Source organism: Saccostrea cucullata, unplaced genomic scaffold (genome assembly GCF_032062105.1).
Source record: "Saccostrea cucullata isolate Sc308-1 unplaced genomic scaffold, CSIRO_AGI_Scuc_v1 ctg4925, whole genome shotgun sequence".
Taxonomy (NCBI): Eukaryota; Metazoa; Mollusca; class Bivalvia; order Ostreida; family Ostreidae; genus Saccostrea; species Saccostrea cuccullata.
Genome location: NW_026920346.1, coordinates 121,142 through 140,446, shown reverse-complemented (window position 1 = coordinate 140,446; position 19,305 = coordinate 121,142). Strand labels below are relative to the sequence as shown.

Sequence of the window (19,305 nt, the reverse complement as noted above, 5' to 3'; positions counted from 1 at the left end):
CGAAACAAATTTGTGCAACTTCTTCATTACCGGTATATGCCACCTCTTCACTTCCGGTTGAAAATGTCATTTGTAAACATGAAAAAGAAAGCTTGATTGACATGTAACCGTAACGTTTGAACATTTAACCGTTCTTTTTTATGGTAAAAGACTCTTTTGGTATCATGTTTCATTCTGTAATATTTAGACGTTTTTCTTGTTTGTAAGCTTTTAAAAAAAAAACTTGTATCTGACTAGGGTACCAGGTCTGGTACAATCACTAGATTTAGCTACGTAGCTTGATTTACCTACATAGCTTTATTTACCTACCTGAGGTAGCTTTATTTAGCTACCAAATTGATCTATTTCTATGAAAAAGCATTTTTCTAAGGGTGTGCAGACAATATCATTTTGATGCAGTGATCATTTTCAACTTTGAACTCATCTGAAAACAACTCATGAAAAAATCCCTCTTGAAAAAATATCTTTTTCTGCGCAATTGCAATCAAAGTTCTGAAAGTTTTGGGGCTATGTATAACAGTTAGAACAGTTACTCCTTGAATGAAATGACAAAGAAGTCCAGTTCCGGTTAACACGATAATAGGTCGGTAATTATTTAGCACAATGTGAAGTAATCATACTCAGTCATGCCTCACCGCACCTCACCGTATGGTCAGATAACCAAACAATGGAATTACATGTTTTGCTCTAAATTGTCCAAACGCAGCAATGTATAAACTATCTCTGCTTTGAATTGTTTTTTAAAGCCTCGCAATTAAAAATATCAATAGTCATTTAATTGCGACTTTTTGTCTCTTTTTAATAAATAGAATTTAACTTTTGAAAACTTACCTTGAAATAGCTAAATAAAGCTACCTGAGGTAGGTAAATAAAGCTACGTAAGTAATTCTACCTACGTAGCTAAATCTAGTGATTGTACCAGACCTGGGGTATGTGTTGTCACACTACTATTTTTGGTGAATCCTATTTTTGAGTGAATAACAAGAGCAAATACCAGATTCGAGAGTTGCATGTTTTAAGGGAAACAGGTCCCAATACATAAATAGGAATGTAGTGAAATGATTTACCAGTAGCACTCTTAATATGTTGATGGTGCGACCGTTAGAGTGAGCGCTGGGAAACTCTTCTATTGTTTTAATCTAGATCGGGCTCGTCAAACCGCACATGACATTTGGTGCGTCTAGACTCTGACGTCACATGACGTCGTATGTAAGTTACAAATACCAAAAAAAAAACTGAACAGTGCTGAAAGTTAATGAAAAAAGTTACGTTTACAATTTATCTTCAATATGTATCCATTTAATCAAGGCGAGTAAACTTTTGAACATTTGCCGTCATTCTCGCGAGAACACAACTTTGCTAAGTGATGCATTGTGGGTCAAAATTACTGCAGCAAAAAATTTTAAAGAATGAATGTGCAGTAGTCCAAATTTTCTCTTCGCCCAGGCATTGTCATTGGAGCTCGCAGTTACGAGCTTCGCTTTGTGAAGCTCGCTTCGCTCGCTATAAATCTGATTATCCTGCCTCTGTTAAAAATCGTGAAATTTCAATGGCCGAGAGCAATACTGCATGAAACGATGTTATGCTGTCTACCCACCTCACATTGCTTATGTGCCCCCTCCACGTGACCTACCCACCATATATTAAAAATTTACCAACCACACATCATCAATATACTGCTTCCACGTGACCCGCATGGAGCTTCATAACTGACGTCACAATGCGTCTGACGACAATTTACAATGGATGTAGAACGTCTTTTTTTTTTTTTTTTTATTGGCTCTTACATTTTACAAATTAAGATTAAAGACAAACATGTAACATTGCAGCAAAGATATATAATCAATATTTCTAATAGTTATAGACTTTAAATAATCTAAAATATGTAGAACGTCTTGCTTGGACGTTCAGTGAAAGTGGTTTATTGATACTATCAATATTTAATCTTTAGTGAACCATCGGCAGGATAAATTCGTTGTGTAGACACTTAGAGGGGTAATACGGAAATAAGTGGGGTCCTTGAAAAAATGCATATTGGGCTCGGCTTACGCCTTGCCCAATATGGATTTTTTCAAGGACCCCACATTAAACCCCTCTAAGTGTCTACATAACTAATAATGTCTGAGACCACAATACTAAGTTGACATACGGAGAGGTCCCCCCAAATCAATATCTTAGGGGAAATAATATGAAAGATTGTCTTGTGTTATTGATGCCCTTCCTCATTGACGTACTGTAAACCGACTTTTATCGCATATGAGAAATGTTTGTTTGCAACTTTCGTGATTTACTTCATTTAAGGAATATTTATTGCCATGAAATAATCTAACCACTTATTTTGCTATGTAATGGTAGAAAATGCTTTCTCAATCATGAAAATTTACTCTCATGGATTGATCTCAAACTGACGAATTGTGAATAAAGGATGAAGCAAATAATAGTCAACATACACTAAATCTAACAGTTAAAAACTACCTTGATTGTCAGTTGTCACCATAGAATGATGTCTACTGCAATCTACAGTTTTGATTTTAATAAATTAATAATGATGTCTGTCCGCAAATTAGCAACTTTAGTTATATCACATTGTGAAAACATCATTTGAAATTGATTACAATTGCTCTGCAAAAGCAAACATTCTAAACACTTTCCAGAGTGAACACAAAATTGTTGGACTAACATGGGTTTCTTGGGATGATACTTTTGTATTGGGTTATTATGTAGTCCAATGAGCCTCATTTCAGCTAACATGATTGGAGGATCTGGACCTCTCCTTTGTAATACCACTTTTAACAAATATTTCGTAAATTTTGTGTATAAAACATAAATTACTTAATAGTTTTTACTCTTGATTTTTGCAGATATCATCATTTCATCAAGTTTTTTTTTTTGACAAGGTTCTAAACCAGTTTTTAGGCAATGGACAAAGCATCTCGCCACGAGCTTCTCAGGATTGTGGAAGCACAAAGAGAAAAAATAACAAAATATGAGGCAAAGCTTAAAGGTTTGAAATCCTATGATATAACTTTAAAATTTGATTATGAAATCGACAAGTTATGAAAAAAAAGAAATTCATTGTAAATTTTCTTCAAGTAAGTCCTATTTTTTTTATCTGATTTAATTTTTAAGGTCTGCTACAATTGCAAGCCAGCTAGAGCAGAAAAAAAGAGATTTTAAAAGAATCAGCACTGGGTTATTTAAAAAAAAAATGATTCTCTTGTTTTAGATTTGGTTGTGGCTTACAAAGGCCTGGCAAAGGAAAAGGAAGCATTAGATGCCAGCTTAAAAATTCTCTCTCAGAAGAAAACTGAGCATGAGACGTCAACTTCTGAACACAAACAGGAGGGAGAGCACCAGGCAGAAGCAGAAAAGAAAGAGAACCAGTTTACAGATCCTCTCCAGTCCACCCATAAGGTTCAATTTCTTTTTTATTTTAGAAGAGGAGGGTTTTTTTGTCTATTGTTAATACATGTAATGTTTGAATACCTCGATTGATGTATATGACACCATGTCATGCCTTAAAGACTAAAACATTTTCATGGTCAAAATAAGTCTATCTAACAATTATCATTGCAGTTTGAATACAAGTTCTCAATCCTTTGACGTTCTTAATCCTACATTTAATTTTTAGGGAGACGGCAAGGAAGAAGAGAAGTCGGAGGTCGGATCTTCGGAATCGGACCAAATAACGACCTTGACAGAATCTTTGTTAACCTTGACCCAGGAGAAATCAAAGTTAGAGAGTGTGTACCTGGCAGACAAAAAGAGATTACTGGTAAGTGAAGGATGAGAAGATTCCAAGGTGATATTAAATCAAGGAATTAGATCTGATTTATACCGTAAATCTGGAAATTTTTGCTGTAGATAAATTTTTAGCAAATTTGCGAGTTCATTGCATTTGCAAAAATAGTTTTCTTAAAAATAAATTACCAATAAGAAAATGTAAACAAAGCAGTGGTAATTTGCAAAATTTTGAAACATAAAAATTAATCAACACCATTTTGACCCGAATTCGCAAAATAAAATCGACGTAAAAATTTCCAGATTTACGGTATAGGCTAAAGTGAGTGGATAATAATCTGACTTGACTTACCTACCGCTTAATAATCTGACTTGACTTACCTACCGCTTAACCTATATTTACTTGGTTTTATTATTTACTATTTTTCCAGTAGGATGAGCAAAAAGAAGATTATAAAGAGCAATCAACATTTTGATTTTCATGAAAACTATAGCATTAAGTTCTATTATTAGACACCATTGTTTGTTTGTGATTGATATAAAATTTGATATATTGTCTAAATTGAAATGATTATCCTGATTTGATCTTGACATTTCTTTCTTTCAGCAAGAGAATGAGGATTTAAATGATAAAATAAATGAGGAGAAAGAAAAATCCGAAAATGACAAGAAAAAACTAGAAAAGCAAATACAGGAGGTAGGTAGAAAAACATGCTCATGTATAAAAAAGGAAATTCTCTTCCCGGGTCCAGAAAATGCAACTCTATCCTGATGGGGGGACGGGTGGGGGGCAAAATAGGGGATCAAATCTTTTGAATTTACTGTAAACCAGTTATTATTAGCAACATCTTTTAATCCTGATTCCTCAGTTTGGAATCCATCCATTTCTACTAATATTTGTAATATCTACATAAAATTGGTTATAAGATTTGTGACTGAAAGGAGGTTGTGAAATTCACGGATATTTCTCGATTGAGGGAAAAAAAATGGTTTACTCTATATATCACATAAATTTCTTTTACAATTATGATTTCTCTTTTGCAGAATGATTACTTACATTTACCTGTATTTTGGCATTGAATACAAAATCTGTTGACATTTACTGTAGCCATTTGTTTTGACCTTTTCTTGTAGTTAAAAAAATTGACTTCCCTTTTCGTGTTTTTTCGTACAGTTGAAGCTGCGGATTCGGGAGCAACAGACGGAGAGAGAGAAGGAACAGAACGACCACGCCCTGATGTTACGAGAACTTCAGAAGTTACTGGCCCAGGAGCGGACCTCCAAAGACCAGTTAGAAAATCAGGTCAGGAAATTAAAAACAAAACATGTGCCACATGTCATGTGATTGCATTCTCTGTATTAAGTACTTATGGTCAATTTCATAATGTCTTGATATTTTAGTGAAAATTGTATTACCAGGTATACAAGGATGTAACACATAAAAGCTAAAAAAATTAAAAAATGGTTTACATTGATATTCATGTACCACCTTTTAAGGTAGTTTAGAGCATGACTAGGCCTCTATCCATACTTTTCTTAACTTCAAGAGTATGCCCAACTATACTGCTTTTCTTTTTTTCCCCTTCTATTTCAATGTTTCAATGTACAGTGGACCCTCATTTATCCGGACGCTTTGGTTCCCAGTCAATTTGTCCGGATATGTGAAGCATCCGGATATCTGAATCACCAGTTAAACAAGACAAAATAACATTTAAAAATTTCGTTCCGATGCGGAGTCGTCCGGATATTGAAGCATCCGGATATCTGGCGTCCGGATATCTGAAGGTCCACTGTATACTGTTTTTTTTTTTGGCCAGAAAAGTTTAAGACTCCCTCTTTCCTGGTTTTTATAACATATGTCCTCAATTGGTATAAAATATTCACCATATTTCATGAGATCCTGTTTAATTTATGATACCCTGGTCTGTATTATACCACTGTCTTAATATAAATGAATGTACCATAATTCCTAAGATCCTGTTCACTTTATGATACACTGTATTTTAGGTGGATGATTTGAAGTTTACACTCTCAGAGAAAAGTCAGCTGTTACCCAGTATGTCCCAGGCCTACGAGAAAAAAATAACGGATCTGACCGTGGAGCTAAAAGAAGTCCGCGGAAAGTTAGAGGCAGAGAAAATCAAAGCTGAGATGCCTTCAGAAGGTCTTGTACAACTGCAGAACGAAACGTCCAAAATGAAGGTACTGTCTGCAAAACTTTATAATGTGTTAAAAAATTAGGGGGGGGGATTATATTAAAGTGTCATCAAAGGCATGTTACTTTAGTAATCAGAAAATGATACATTTTTTTTATCTTATTCAGAATACTTAAAATAGCAGGCTTCATAGTTTAGCGGCTTTGGCACTGACAATGAGGCGCTAATTTATGAAAACTGCTAAGAAATAAGAAATAATTTATATAAATAGAATATGTGATACAAACATGTAACGCTAATTCATGATTACGTCAACAACTCCATATCTATTGATTGCGCTAAATTTTGAATATGCCAAATTATGTACGCAAACAGTATGAAGTTTCTTTTCTTTTAACCATCAATAGAAGGAGTACCAGCTACAGCTATTGGAGGAACAGAAGAGAAGTTCCGAGTCCCAAGCTAAGCTAGAATGCTACAAACAGGAAAGTGAAAACCGCGTGTCCGCCCTGGAGTCAAAAATCTCAGAGCTGTCGGACCTGGTGGGAAATTACGAGCGGTACAAAGTCCAGGACCAACAGAGCATACAGAAGCTGAAAGACCGCATGTCACAGCTGGATCTGGAGAACACGGCGCTGTCACGGTCCGCTGGTCAGCTCGGGAACTACGACGAAGAGTGGAGGAATCTAGAGGCGTCACAGCTGGGTGATCTCATCGTCAAACTACATGGCTTCCTACGAGCTGCCAATCAAAGAACAGCAACTCCTGTTTTACTGGAAGGTAACAAGGTTTTGTACAAGTTACTTTGCTGTTTTGCTACTTACTTTTGTATTTTTATGCATTTCATTAATAAATGAATATAACCCAGTCATTCAAAAAAGGGGAGGGGCGGGGGGTTAAATTGATTGTGAACTCAATAGTAAATAGTCTATATGTAAAGCTTTATAAAATTGTGGTGAACTTTTCTGAATTAGTAATATTTATGTAAAGTGGTGATTTGATTTTTGACTGAGTTACTTTTAATTTGACTCAGATTTACTGCGAGATGAAGATGGCCAGTGTCCCAAGTGTAGGAAGAACAGAGACGAACTAGAAAACATGAAGGAGGAGTACGAGAGATACAAACTCAGGGCTCAGAGCGTGCTCAAAAATAAAACCTCAAAGGTACTCAAATTATACAGGGTATACTCAAAAATAAAACCTCAAAGGTACTCAGTTTATACAAACTCAGGGCTCAGAGTGTGCTCAAGAATAAAACCTCAAAGGTACTCAAATTGAACAGGGTGTACTCAAAAATAAAACCTCAAAAGTACTCAAATTATACGGAACGTGCTCAAAAATAAAACCTCAAAGGTACTCAGTTATACAGAATGTGCTAAAAAGTAAAACCTCAAAGGTACTCAGTTATACAGAATGTACTCAAAAATAAAATCTCAAAGGTACTCAAATTATACAAACTCAGAGCTCAGAATGTGCTAAAAAAAAAACCTCAAAGGTACTCAAATTATACAAAGTTTGAGCTCACAGTGTATTCAAAAATAAAACCTCAAAGGTACTCAAATAATACAAACTCAGAGCTCAAAATGTGCTAAAAAATAAAACCTCAAAGGTACTCAAATAATACAAACTATGGGCTCATTTATATTATTGTATGTAAATTAAATTAAATGAACATTAATTCTCTGCTGCAGGACACAGGGAACAGTAAGGAAATAGATACACTGAAATCTCAGCTGAATGAACTCAGGGAGAGAACGAAATCTCTACATATACAACATGAGGCAGAACTAGGGAAAGAGAAAGCGAAAGTAGAGACCGCTCACAAGACACTGATGTCACTACAGGAGAAACACAAGGCAGAAATTCTCCATTTAGAGGCCGAATATCAACACCAGAAGAGCGAGTTAGAAGTCGAGATTCGGAAACAACGAGAACGGACGGTGTCTTTACTGGCCGAGAAAGATCGAGACATTGAGATGTTGAAGGCGTCTGTGCCGATTTACGATTTTGTTCAGAATCCTCCCGACTCGGGGGCCTCAGCGGAATTCCCAGGGGGTAAGTCTGAGGAGGAAAGGGCAGTGTCAAGGTTACTGAACATGTCTTCCCTGAATCAAGGCGATTCCAATCTGTTCTACCGTCAAGAACTCTCCAGGAAGGAGGTAGAAATAAACACATTGCGTAAACAAAAGCATGAACTGGAGTCTGCTCTTAGAGAATTACAGTTAAACAGTCATTCTAAGGAGGAGTCACTAACGGAACGAATTGAGATGTTGACAGAAGAAATCCGACGAAGTGATAGAAGTAAGGCCAGAGAAGGTGCTAATCTGGAGTATCTTAAGAACGTTACATATAAATTCCTGACAAGCTTCGATCCCAAGGCCAAGCAACAGATGCTGAACGCCATCACCACCATCCTACAGTTCAGTCCTCAGGAGAAATCTGTAGTCCACACACAACTAAAAAGCTGGTGGTCCGGAACTATATCATGAGGACCAACCCACTGTAGAGGGGGGGATTACTGGTCACCCACTGGAGAAGAGGGGGCTACTGGTCCAAACACAACTAAAGAGCTGGTGGTCTGGAACTATATCATGAGGACCAACCCACTGTAGAGAGAAGGGGGTTGGGGGTGTTACTGGTTCACACACAACTAAAAAGCTGGTGGTCTGGAACTATATCATTAAGACTAATACACTGTAGGGGGATTACTGGTCATCACACAACTAAAGAGGTGGTGGTTGGTACTTTATCATGAGGAACAATCCACAGGGGGTGGGATGGTACTTGGTGGGTGATCACTAATTTCTGGGGACCAAATGATTTGGAGGGGAAAGGGAGCCTACTCTGTGATCATGAATTATTTGTGTTCCTTGATTTTTTTTTTATTATTTTGGGGATGTTTGGTTGGTTCTGTCATTGCAATTAAATGTGATTCTTTGTTAATTTGTTGCGTGTCTGACAGATATCTATGGCAACTGAACAAAACTGGTACTACATGTAGTTTGTAATCTATGGCAATATCTATAAAATTTTATTGATATGATTGTATTTTTTTTTCATTTGTCACATTTTCACTGAAGTTACCAAAAATGTGCTGAGCATATTTTACACTCATGTTATTGACTTGACAGTGCTGTTTTAAAATTATTGTATATATTTTCAATTTTTAAATTTATTGTGATATTTAGTATATATGGGTAAATTTCAGTCATTAATTGATGCTGTCAGTTTTCCTATCAAGTCAGTACCTTGTTCTATGATAAGATTACAGCAATGTGAGCTGCATTTTTGAAAATTTTTGCTGTTAAAATGTGTTACAGTTTATTATGTTAAATAAAAATGTATTATAAACCTTTTTGATCAATTTGACTTAAATAAAGCATTAAATTGTTTCAGAAGAAAGACTTCTATACAAAAGAATATAACAGTATTATATAAGAAATCATCACTGTAAAAGACGACAATAATGTAATTTTAATTCAATCAAAGCTGAATTATAAATAGTTCTTACATCGCAAATATAAACAACAGAAGTTTATAAACATTTTTTCTGTCATTGAAATAATTATTTAAATTATTTACAATTTTGCAGCAAAAAAATTCGACATAAAATGTGCAGCTCATATTGCTTTAACTTTCTGTATTGTCTTTTTTTGACTAGGAAGAATGGCAAAATATTCAATATGAAGTTTGATGAAGTTCAACACCAATAAAGCCTTTATATATATAGTCATTACATGATGATTTGCGTTTCCTTTCATTTTGAGCTGTGCTTGAACAGGCAATGATCTGTATACGAATGTACTCCAATGTCAACCCTATAAATAGTAGAGTTGCTCAACTCACATTGGGTTTTTTGTGTTATTTTTTTTTAATAGATAAAATTTTTTTCAGCTTATATTTTAGATTATTTTTTTTTCAAATTATTCCTAAAAATGGATTTTGAAAAGTTATCAATGATTTTGAAATTTTGTGAACCAATGAGGAAAAAATAATTGTTTTTTTAGAGTTTATTTGACAGTTTAGAATTAGCAGAAAATGATTTTGAGAAGTAAGTATTGATTTTGAAATTTTAGAACAAGGCTCCGAAGAGCCTTTGCTCTGTGAAGTGCGGCCCAGATGAGAGCGAGAGAGTGAGCTACTGAGCTAGAGCGCCTGAAAAAGTTAGACTGTCATTTTTATAATGTACAATACATAATGCTCATTTACATATATGATAAACAAGTTATTCAATAAATGGGTCTAAATCCTGGAAATTAATTTTATAATTAAATATAGTTTTTGTAAACTGGTGGTAATTTTGTACACACACAAAAAATATAACTTTAATATAAATTTAATAATGTTCAGATTTTTATCTGTCGATTTATATGTGTGTTATATACCCCCCCCCCGATTAACTTGTTTGTTTCATTTACAAACACACACACGGAATTAATATGAAACATGGAGAGTGGAACTACAGAAAAAAATCATTTATTTCAGTTAAAATAATTGTCTCAAAGCCTATAGGTTTACAATTTTCTGGGGGGAAAAAAACCTCCTCCCCAAACTTTCTTCCTCCTGAGTCGGGACCGCCTTTTTAAAATTGTATGTACCTTGTAATATCCTATTATAAAATATAATGCCGGTATAGGTTCTTCATTAAACATTACCCGACTGTTTGATCATTTCACCTTGAGTCATAAAAAGGTAAATGTAGGAATGGAAAAGAAACTTAAGTCATAAATAATGTGATGTCAATTGAGGAAGTGTGTATTTATTCACTTTTATTTCAATTATTTTATCTTTATTTATTTATTAATTTCTGTTATCTAATATTATCTAATCATTAACACTAACAATATTCATTGCGAAATAAAAGTGTACTCAAGAACAGTACTAAATACTCAAATAAATCTGGCTCGATTAATTATTTAATGAGTAATCTATTTATAAGTACTTTCATTTTTTGTGTTGGTTGAGTTCCAGGAATAATGAATGCGAAGGTGGCGATTTTCAAAAAAAGGAATGGGAGTGCCCGACTTCTGAAAATTTTGAAAATATTTGACGGAATATCAGCATACGTGTATCAAGTTTATCTCTGTAAATATATTTCACAGAGAAAAAATAATTATACACATATATCTCCCAAAATAGGTATACTTAATTAATTAAAATCAATCAGATTAAAATACAGTAACTGTTCTCGCATGTGTGAGATTGTATGTGTGTGTGTTTGTTTTTCAATTTTTTTTCTTTCCTTTTTTTTTTTATATACCTCGGGGGGGGCTGTAACAGCATGCTATCAATTGTAAAGACCTATATTTTAATCAATTAAATTTATTAAAATTATAAAAGGAGTCAGTGCTTCCTTTAAGGAAGAGGAAGACGGATCACCTGTAATTTAAGCTCTTCCTGATTAGCGGTTTCTATCATCTATAAATAAGTTCATATAATTCCTGTTCTCCTTACAGCAGATTTAAACATTTAGTGGACGACGGACATTTCAATAGTTAAATAAAATCATGATAAATATACGTTAATTCATCAATTAATTAAGGGTCATCGATTAGCATGCACAATATATTACAGTATGATTAAAATTATCTAAAAAATGATATCATGTTTACATGTATTGTTATATGAAATGATGATAATTAAATCTATCATGGAGGTTCAAATCCTTGAAATGGGGGCCCGGGATGCGCAAAATTTTTAGTGAGATACTCATGAAAATGTACTAATACAGTAATGGTAAAATTATATAATGAATTTTTTTCTGCGTAATAATAAATATTTCACAAAAATTGTATATATATATTGTTCAAAAGAGAGAGAGAGAGATAATTTATTTAACAAGTTTGCAAAGTGATCAGAAGGGGGGGGGGATCCCTTTTTATTTGGGAAGGTTGACATAATATAGGCATGCTTTGAAAATGGATATTATAAACATTTTAAAATAAGATTTATCATTTTTTTTTAATTTTTCACAGGTATTTAATTAACGACACAAACGAACCCCAAATAAGTGCTTGTTCTAAATTGCGACACCCGGTAGAAAACGATAGGGACATTTTAAAAACATACAGTATGTAGATAGAGATCTATATATACACAATTTTTACTTCTGAATGATCAATATCAAGTTAGGTTATTTTTATTCATTTTTAAAATTATTTACATCAAACACAAGGAAATGTTCTCAATATAAGTATATATATTTTTAAAAAATAGAATAAATAGTATACATTGTATATACAATGTACCCTAAGTCATAGAGGGTGCGTATGTCCTACGTTTTCGCGGAAACTGGAAATATTCATGATCAGTCACATGCAAGGTTAGCTGAAAAGGCCCGTCCCTTTTATCTAAAAATAGCATATGGGATTTCCTATTTAGCAATTCACATAGCTAAACAGCGAAGGTACCGCAAACTCCTATATTTACAAAAGTTTAAAAGGGGGATTTCTTAATTAACTTACTGGTATATCTTTTTGTAAAAAGGGATTGTAAATATTCAGGAAAATTTTGCATACATAAATATGAATACATTTTTTGTAGACTGTTGATTCATGTATTGGTACTCGGGAACCAGTTTATAAAGATCATTTGAACTATTTACATACGTCATAGCTAAATATAGATCGCACAGGGCATAAATAGAAGGAAAATATTGCACAACGGTTTAAAATATCCAGCAACGTGGAGGAGAACAGACGCTAAAGAGTATGTGTGAAAATTATGCTGATTCACCTATGTAATCCTGTGTATAATTCGGGATATATGTGTTTTTAATATTATAGTTAGATATTTTTTTTTCATAAAAGTGTTCAAAAATGACATGTATTTGAAATTGTGATGATTATACTGTATACGTATATTGTACGTACAAATATTCTTCATAGAATAAGAGTGACAAATTCACAAAAAATGTTAGAAGTAAATTTATAATTGTCAGTACAGATAGAAATACGGTATCTGATTCACGGTTGTAATTAAAAGTACTTAATTTAAAACAGTCCGATTTATACGGATTTGAATATCAGTTCGATTAAACGTACTACTTACGTTTATGTATCATTTATCCTAAAAAAAATTCACAATTATTTCATGGTTCTAAATATATGTGTAGTGAAATATTTTTTTTATCTTGATCAGCTAACAGAAAGTTTAAATTAAATCATCGCTATTTTAGCTTATACTTTGAATTTTTTGTTACAGATAAATTGAACCATTATGCTAGACAAGGGCCTCTTGTACCCATCAGTAGACAACATGGCGAAAACGGATTACTATACCAATTCTTCCCAGGATAGTCTAATGGACGCTGCTCTGGTTGCCTTGGACACAGGAGAGATGACCCCACTGGTCAAGGAAGAGCTTAAACTGACCATACAGTCGCGCCGCCTAGCGGCCGGAATGGGAGAATTAACGGTCAATTTCGAACCCCCAACACAATCTGAGGTAACAAAATCTATAAATAGAATAACCGACTCTGGTTCCTTCTTGAAATATTTATATTGCTTTTATTTGACTTGCTTTATGAATTAAAAATGAATAAAAATGAAAAATTCAATTAAATGTTTTTAATTAATGCAAGACGTATTGTGCTGAATTTTAAGATGGTGTTCGTTTGAACTCTCGTGTAGCTAACAGAGGAGGAAAAAGAAAAGGTAGACCGGAGACGTGAACAAAACAGACTGGCGGCCCAGCGGTTCCGACAGAAGCAGAAAACGACAGGAGAACGAGTTCAAAAGGTAACACCTTTTAACAACTCTTCATCTTTTTTTGTACAAATATATGTTTTGAAATATAAAAAGCTTCACAAAATTTCAGTTGAAATAATTAGTAAATCATTTAATTTCCTTGTATATAATTTAAGAAATCAAAGGTATATTTATGAAAAATCTTTATTTGAATCATGACGAAATATTTCGATAAAGTTTTGAAATGTGTATGAGAAATTCAGTTGAAATATTTGATTTGTATTGCGTTATGTTTTACAGAAGGTGCGGGGTCTGGAGTCGGACAACACGCGCCTGAGGGCGGAGTTAAGGATTCTCCAGACGGAGAGAGACGAGCTCAGAAAGAGGCTGGAGGATCACATGAGGACCTGTCCCGGGAATGTCCTCTACGTGCTCAACAGGTGACGAATCAACGCTGCCCCATCAGTCATTCTCATACTCCCAATATGAAGAAAAACAAACAAAACGAAAAAAAACGTGTGACGGAAAGTTACCCTGCTTATTAGAGGTTGTGTTTATAGGTCGAAAAAAAAATTCAACATTTTATATAAGTGTTGTTAGGTCGACTTTATTCATAGTGATACATACATATGAGGAATTATAACAACTTTTGAAAACCTCAGAATAAAAAAAGAAGTAGAGCGTATAGCTCAAGTTGTGGCCTCATCTATAGGTACATTTCATTGAAATATGTTTTACCTCATCCGGATATATGTACAGTCATGGTGATCGCTGTATGAAGTTGTGAGACAGTTTCATCTGATCATATTGTAGACATTGTGATTTTACAAACACGTGCATTTGACTGTGTTCCACAGGTGAATATGACTATAATATGTATCATGTAAAGCTATACATGCTATACTTACATTTGCACTGATACAGGAAAAAAAGGTTGAAACTTATGAATATTGTGTGTTGTGTTTTTTAAAATAAAACGATTTTGTTTTATATACTATTTTACCATTTGAGTTTTAAACATACATTCGCATTCTGTAATTCAACCGTATTATTTCGTATGACAACTATTCTGAACACGAAGCCATCTTGTTACTATTTATAGTCATGATATTGTTACTTTCTTACAAATAAAGTTTTAGTTGTGTTTTGTTGTTGTTTTTTGATACAGTACTCTTGGTCATTCCACACTAGCTGCAGAACTGTAGCGTTATGTTTTATAAGTCGTTATGGTCAAAGACTTTTATAAAACCATAACGCTACAGTTCCGCAGCTAATTCCACACCTACTGTTAATTATTTTTACTTACTCTTTGAAATATTTTCACAATTTAGAAAGTAATTTTGTCTTAATTTTTTCGGATACTGATTATATGGAAATTTCCATCCTTTAAGTCTTCACACAAACGCATACGCCCATGAACAATATATACTTTACGAAATATACCTACAATATGCATAAGAACTAAAAGTATAAGATTCAAGGCAATACTGAAAACATCAAATTAACGGAGATAAGATAAAATAACTGTGATATTGTATAGCATTTTAACTTTGTGAGTCCGAAAAAGAAGAAATTCCTTGCAACAGATGGAAATTGACTAGCTATTATAAATTGACCATTTTGATTCAAATGACAACCGAGGTGCGTTCAGGATTGTATTGGCTACGTAGCTTACAGTACGTAATTACTAAAGCTACAATCTTGAATGTTAAGCTAGCCTGGCCGATATCATCAAAGGTAGATGAAATAACAGGTATCATATAAGAGCATTGTTTATAGCTTTGTAAGTTGTTAAAAATGCGTATATTTGAAACAGATTTGTAAGTTGTTAAAAATGCGTATATTTGAAACAGATTTGTAAGTTGTTAAAAATGCGTATATTTGAAACAGATTTGTAAGTTGTTAAAAATGCGTATATTTGAAACAGATTTGTAAGTTGTTAAAAATGCGTATATTTGAAACAGATTTGGAAGTTGTTCAAAATGCGTATATTTGAAACAGATTTGTAAAATGTTAAAATGCGTATATTTGAAACATTTTTTTATGTACATGATTTCATTCAGCCATATTGATTCGTACGACTGCACTGCACTGTACATTGGAAGACACACGTCTCCATTTTGTTACTTTTTATAGCTATGATTTAAATTACTTAAATTACATAAAAAGAATCGTGAACTTTGATTAATTATGAATTATTTAAGGAATGACTCCAATTCTTGGCCAAATTATCGAGCCTATAATATGGTTTGGGTCAGTTTACGCTTTATAATCCGCGAAGCGGATTATAAAAAAGCGTAAACTGACCCAAACCATATTATACTCGATAATTTGGCCAAGAATTAGAGTCATTCCTTATAATTTAATTTCAAAATAATTATTCAACTGGGGATGTAAAATTGTGTTGTTTTTATGAGTTAAAATTTACCGCTCAATAATACAACCGTAGTAACGGAAGTGATGGGAAGCGAGGGGAGGTAAAAACTGATACATAGATCTAGCACCATGATGCTTGTTTACATGAGGTAAGATGTAACTGTTTGAAATTAAGGGTACATTCATTAAATCTGTAATTTTCCATGAATCCCAAGGATGGGAAATGAGGGGATTGCTGGATAAAGATGATTATGCTGGTTGTCAAGGGGGTGTGTCCCCATATCAAACCAGATTATACAAAATGTTATGCGTTCCCTTTTGGAAATCAACCAATGAGAGGCAAGAATACAAGCAAAATTAAATTAATAATTCCTTAAATAATTATTCCATACGAAGTATGACTAAATGCTAGTATCAGAAACTGCTTTATAATTATGATTCATTCTTTAGTTAGCTTAAAAAATATTTATGACGCAATATTTCGAATACTATTTATAGACATAAATTTCCGAAATTCGTTCTTTACTAAATATAGATTATTGGGTAACTTCTTGCATTCACATTGCTGAATTATTAAACCTTAATTACAGTACTGTACCAAAGTCTCATACATATATACCTTTCTTTCATGAATCTGTCACGTATTGAACCTTTCTTTTGTAAAAGAACATATATTTCATAAAACGCTTTCTCAATTAACAAAATGAGGTGAATCATGACATATACATGTACGCCTGCATAAGTATTCTACACAGGCACCTGACGTTACTTATTTTTCTTTTAATAAAAAAAAATATACACATACCTAATAATGAACAAGGTACCCATCGAAAGCCGCCATCTTGGATTTTTGAAATAGGTCATCACTTGTATTTTCGTCTGAATCTCCGTCAAATAAATTCCCTGCAACCATATTCTATCTGTGGCCAGTCTTTCGATGTCTAAACTTATGGACACTGCAGCCAGAAAGGCGCATGACACTTGCAAATATTGAAAATCCCTCGTCAAACTTGACCTACTGCTTCAACAATCCGAGAAATCGCCAAAGGCAGGCACGTAGCATCGTTTTTGAAAGTGGGGGGGGGGGGGCAACCTGAGAAAAATTTTTTTACTTTACCTAAAAAAAGTTGACAAGCAAAAAAAAAAAAAAATTAAAAAAAAAAGAAAATACGAAAATTGAAACTTACCCAGACTCGAAAATCCGATTTCGTGGGGGGGGGGGGGGGGGGGGGGGGGGGGGGGGGGGGGGGGGGGGTAGTTGCCAACTTTTTTCAAGGCAAACTTCCTTTCACTTCCAATTTTTTCCTATTTGCATATACTGTGGTAACAATTGAGGGGGGCCAACCGTCTTTTCAATAGACATTTTCTATAGTAAAGGTAATGTTGGGGATAAAAGTGGGGGGGGGGGCAGTCCCCCCTCTTTTATTGAAGATTTTTTCGAACGCAACGACCTGTTTAGATTGATGCAGTATAGTTTATAGGTATATTTATAAGAAGTGTTTTATTTTACCCATTTTGCTTTTTTTCATTTCTATAATCGAAATATTTATTAAAATTTCAAAGTAATTATAACACGCCGTTTTAGATCCACCACAAAACTGACAAAAACGGAATTCCCATTAGCATATTGATGTAAACTTCCGGCCCCTCTTTGGCGATTTCTCGGAATGTTGAAGCAGTAGGTTGAGTTTGACGAGGGATTTTCAATATTTGCAAGTGTGATGCGCCTTTCTGGCTGCAGTGTCCATAAGTTTAGACATCGAAAGACTGGCCACAGATAGAATATGGTTGCAGGGAATTTATTTGACGGAGATTCAGACGAAAATACAAGTGATGACCTACTTCAAAAATCCAAGATGGCGGCTTTCGATGGGTACCTTGTTCATTATTAAGTATGTGTATATTTTTTTTTATTAAAAGAAAAATAAGTAACGTCAGGTGCCTGTGGTATTCTATAGCCTTATGAACTGTTAAATTAAAAAATTTGCAACAAATTACCTAGGCATTAATCTGCGTAGTTACATTCAAATACAAGTGTCTGGATGTGGGAACAGATTACGAAGAACTGATCTGGTAATATTCCAAAGTTTTCATCACATCAAGCATCGTTGTTGATCTCCATTTTCTTGCCCCAAATTAGGAGAGAAAACGACAAACAAAAAAGTGTAACATAACTCGTGGATTAAAATGGTAAAGGAATAGTGTTGTTCGATCGACATATATATATATTGAATACATTTGAATATACAAAGAAGTAATCTGTATTGTGAGCCTCTTTAAATTTAGGGAATAACTATCTTCTAATTTGGTATTTGCGACCGTTAATGCTGATTTAACGGTCGCAAACAGAGTTTTACCGGCGGCGCGTAAGCGGAGCCGGTAAAATTTTGCGACCGTTAAATCAGCATTAACGGTCGCAAATACCAAATTAGAAGAATAGTTATTCCCATTCTAATGCAATCCATGCATTTTGTTTGTTGTTTACGTCTTATTTTGATGAATTTTGTTACATGAAATAAGTCACGGAGCATTGTGTTTCTGCGTCGCTCTATTATGACGTCACAATGAAAAAGCTTTCACACTCGTTAATGCTCGTTTTACTGCTTCAAATATCAGTGCACTAGCCAATCAAAAAGTGTTTTACAAAACTATTGCATTAGAATTAGGGCATTAGAATTTACGCGTCGCCGGTAAAACAGACCTGCCAACCAAAATTGATGCTGTGGGGGGTCATGACCCAACATTCAGAATTGAAATGTTGGGTCATAGCGCGCGGCGACATTTTTGTTGAGGTTTGAGTAACAAAATGCTCCCTAATTTTTAGGCATCAATGCAAACAGTCAAACACATGCATGTATATGTTATATTTTATTGCAGACTTAATTTTTACTTAGGACAGGTTACTTAAAATTGCTTGTATAAGAACACTTTCAGATTGATAGTAAGATTCAGATACTTTTAGTTCAATAGAATTTTTGCAAAGTTTAAAAAATTTAAAAAGTTTCTGGGAACATTTGTTAGATTCTACAATGATTAATTTTCAACATATTACACAATCAGAAAATTGTAATTAGACATTACATTGAAAGATTAATATTGAAAAATTGCTGCTGCTGCCCGGTGGTAAGAAATATGTGCCATCTAATTTCCTATTATTAATTTTAAAACACAAAAAAAAATTAAAGGAATCAAATACTACAAAATAAATTATGAAGGATACCTAACACCCCAAACAAAAACTTAAAATCGTTAGAGTCTTGATGTGACTGACAAGTGGGTATTCCCTTGTCATAGCCATTTAACAAAGAAACACAACGTACAATACTACATTTTGGGAGGGGGGG

General features: G+C 33.9%; 2 protein-coding genes across 3 annotated transcripts; both read left to right on the top strand.

The window, feature by feature from the left end:
* Nucleotides 1-37: 37 nt before the first annotated feature.
* LOC134247511 (GRIP and coiled-coil domain-containing protein 1-like) lies at nucleotides 38-9,696 on the top strand. 2 transcript variants are annotated; one of them, XM_062729872.1, is made up of 11 exons: nucleotides 38-143; nucleotides 2,898-3,004; nucleotides 3,227-3,414; nucleotides 3,632-3,775; nucleotides 4,349-4,438; nucleotides 4,916-5,044; nucleotides 5,749-5,943; nucleotides 6,305-6,677; nucleotides 6,931-7,061; nucleotides 7,589-8,399; nucleotides 8,510-9,695. In XM_062729872.1, the coding sequence occupies exons 2-10, from the start codon at nucleotides 2,920-2,922 to the stop codon at nucleotides 8,384-8,386; spliced, it is 2,133 nt and encodes a 710-aa protein (XP_062585856.1). In that variant the 5' UTR covers nucleotides 38-143; nucleotides 2,898-2,919; the 3' UTR covers nucleotides 8,387-8,399; nucleotides 8,510-9,695. The 2 variants fall into 2 exon arrangements, with proteins under 2 accessions (XP_062585856.1, XP_062585850.1); XM_062729866.1 differs by having other exon boundaries at nucleotides 7,589-9,696.
* A 2,786-nt stretch (nucleotides 9,697-12,482) lies between these two features.
* Nucleotides 12,483-14,551, top strand: LOC134247438 (basic leucine zipper transcriptional factor ATF-like 3). The gene is made up of 4 exons (XM_062729807.1): nucleotides 12,483-12,605; nucleotides 13,101-13,343; nucleotides 13,529-13,636; nucleotides 13,886-14,551. Exons 2-4 carry the CDS (start codon nucleotides 13,116-13,118, stop codon nucleotides 14,027-14,029), a joined length of 480 nt encoding a protein of 159 aa, XP_062585791.1. The 5' UTR covers nucleotides 12,483-12,605; nucleotides 13,101-13,115; the 3' UTR covers nucleotides 14,030-14,551.
* The last annotated feature ends 4,754 nt before the right edge of the window (nucleotides 14,552-19,305 follow it).

Bases quoted from the DNA above. Each gene is read 5' to 3' on its own strand.
- LOC134247511 (XM_062729866.1), top strand. From the start codon at position 2,920: ATGGACAAAGCATCTCGCCACGAGCTTCTCAGGATTGTGGAAGCACAA. The intron at 3,776-4,348 runs GTAAGTGAAGGA...TCTTTCTTTCAG, and splicing joins CAGACAAAAAGAGATTACTG to CAAGAGAATGAGGATTTAAA. The intron at 5,944-6,304 runs GTACTGTCTGCA...AACCATCAATAG, and splicing joins ACGAAACGTCCAAAATGAAG to AAGGAGTACCAGCTACAGCT.
- LOC134247438 (XM_062729807.1), top strand. From the start codon at position 13,116: ATGCTAGACAAGGGCCTCTTGTACCCATCAGTAGACAACATGGCGAAA. The intron at 13,344-13,528 runs GTAACAAAATCT...ACTCTCGTGTAG, and splicing joins AACCCCCAACACAATCTGAG to CTAACAGAGGAGGAAAAAGA. The intron at 13,637-13,885 runs GTAACACCTTTT...TATGTTTTACAG, and splicing joins CAGGAGAACGAGTTCAAAAG to AAGGTGCGGGGTCTGGAGTC.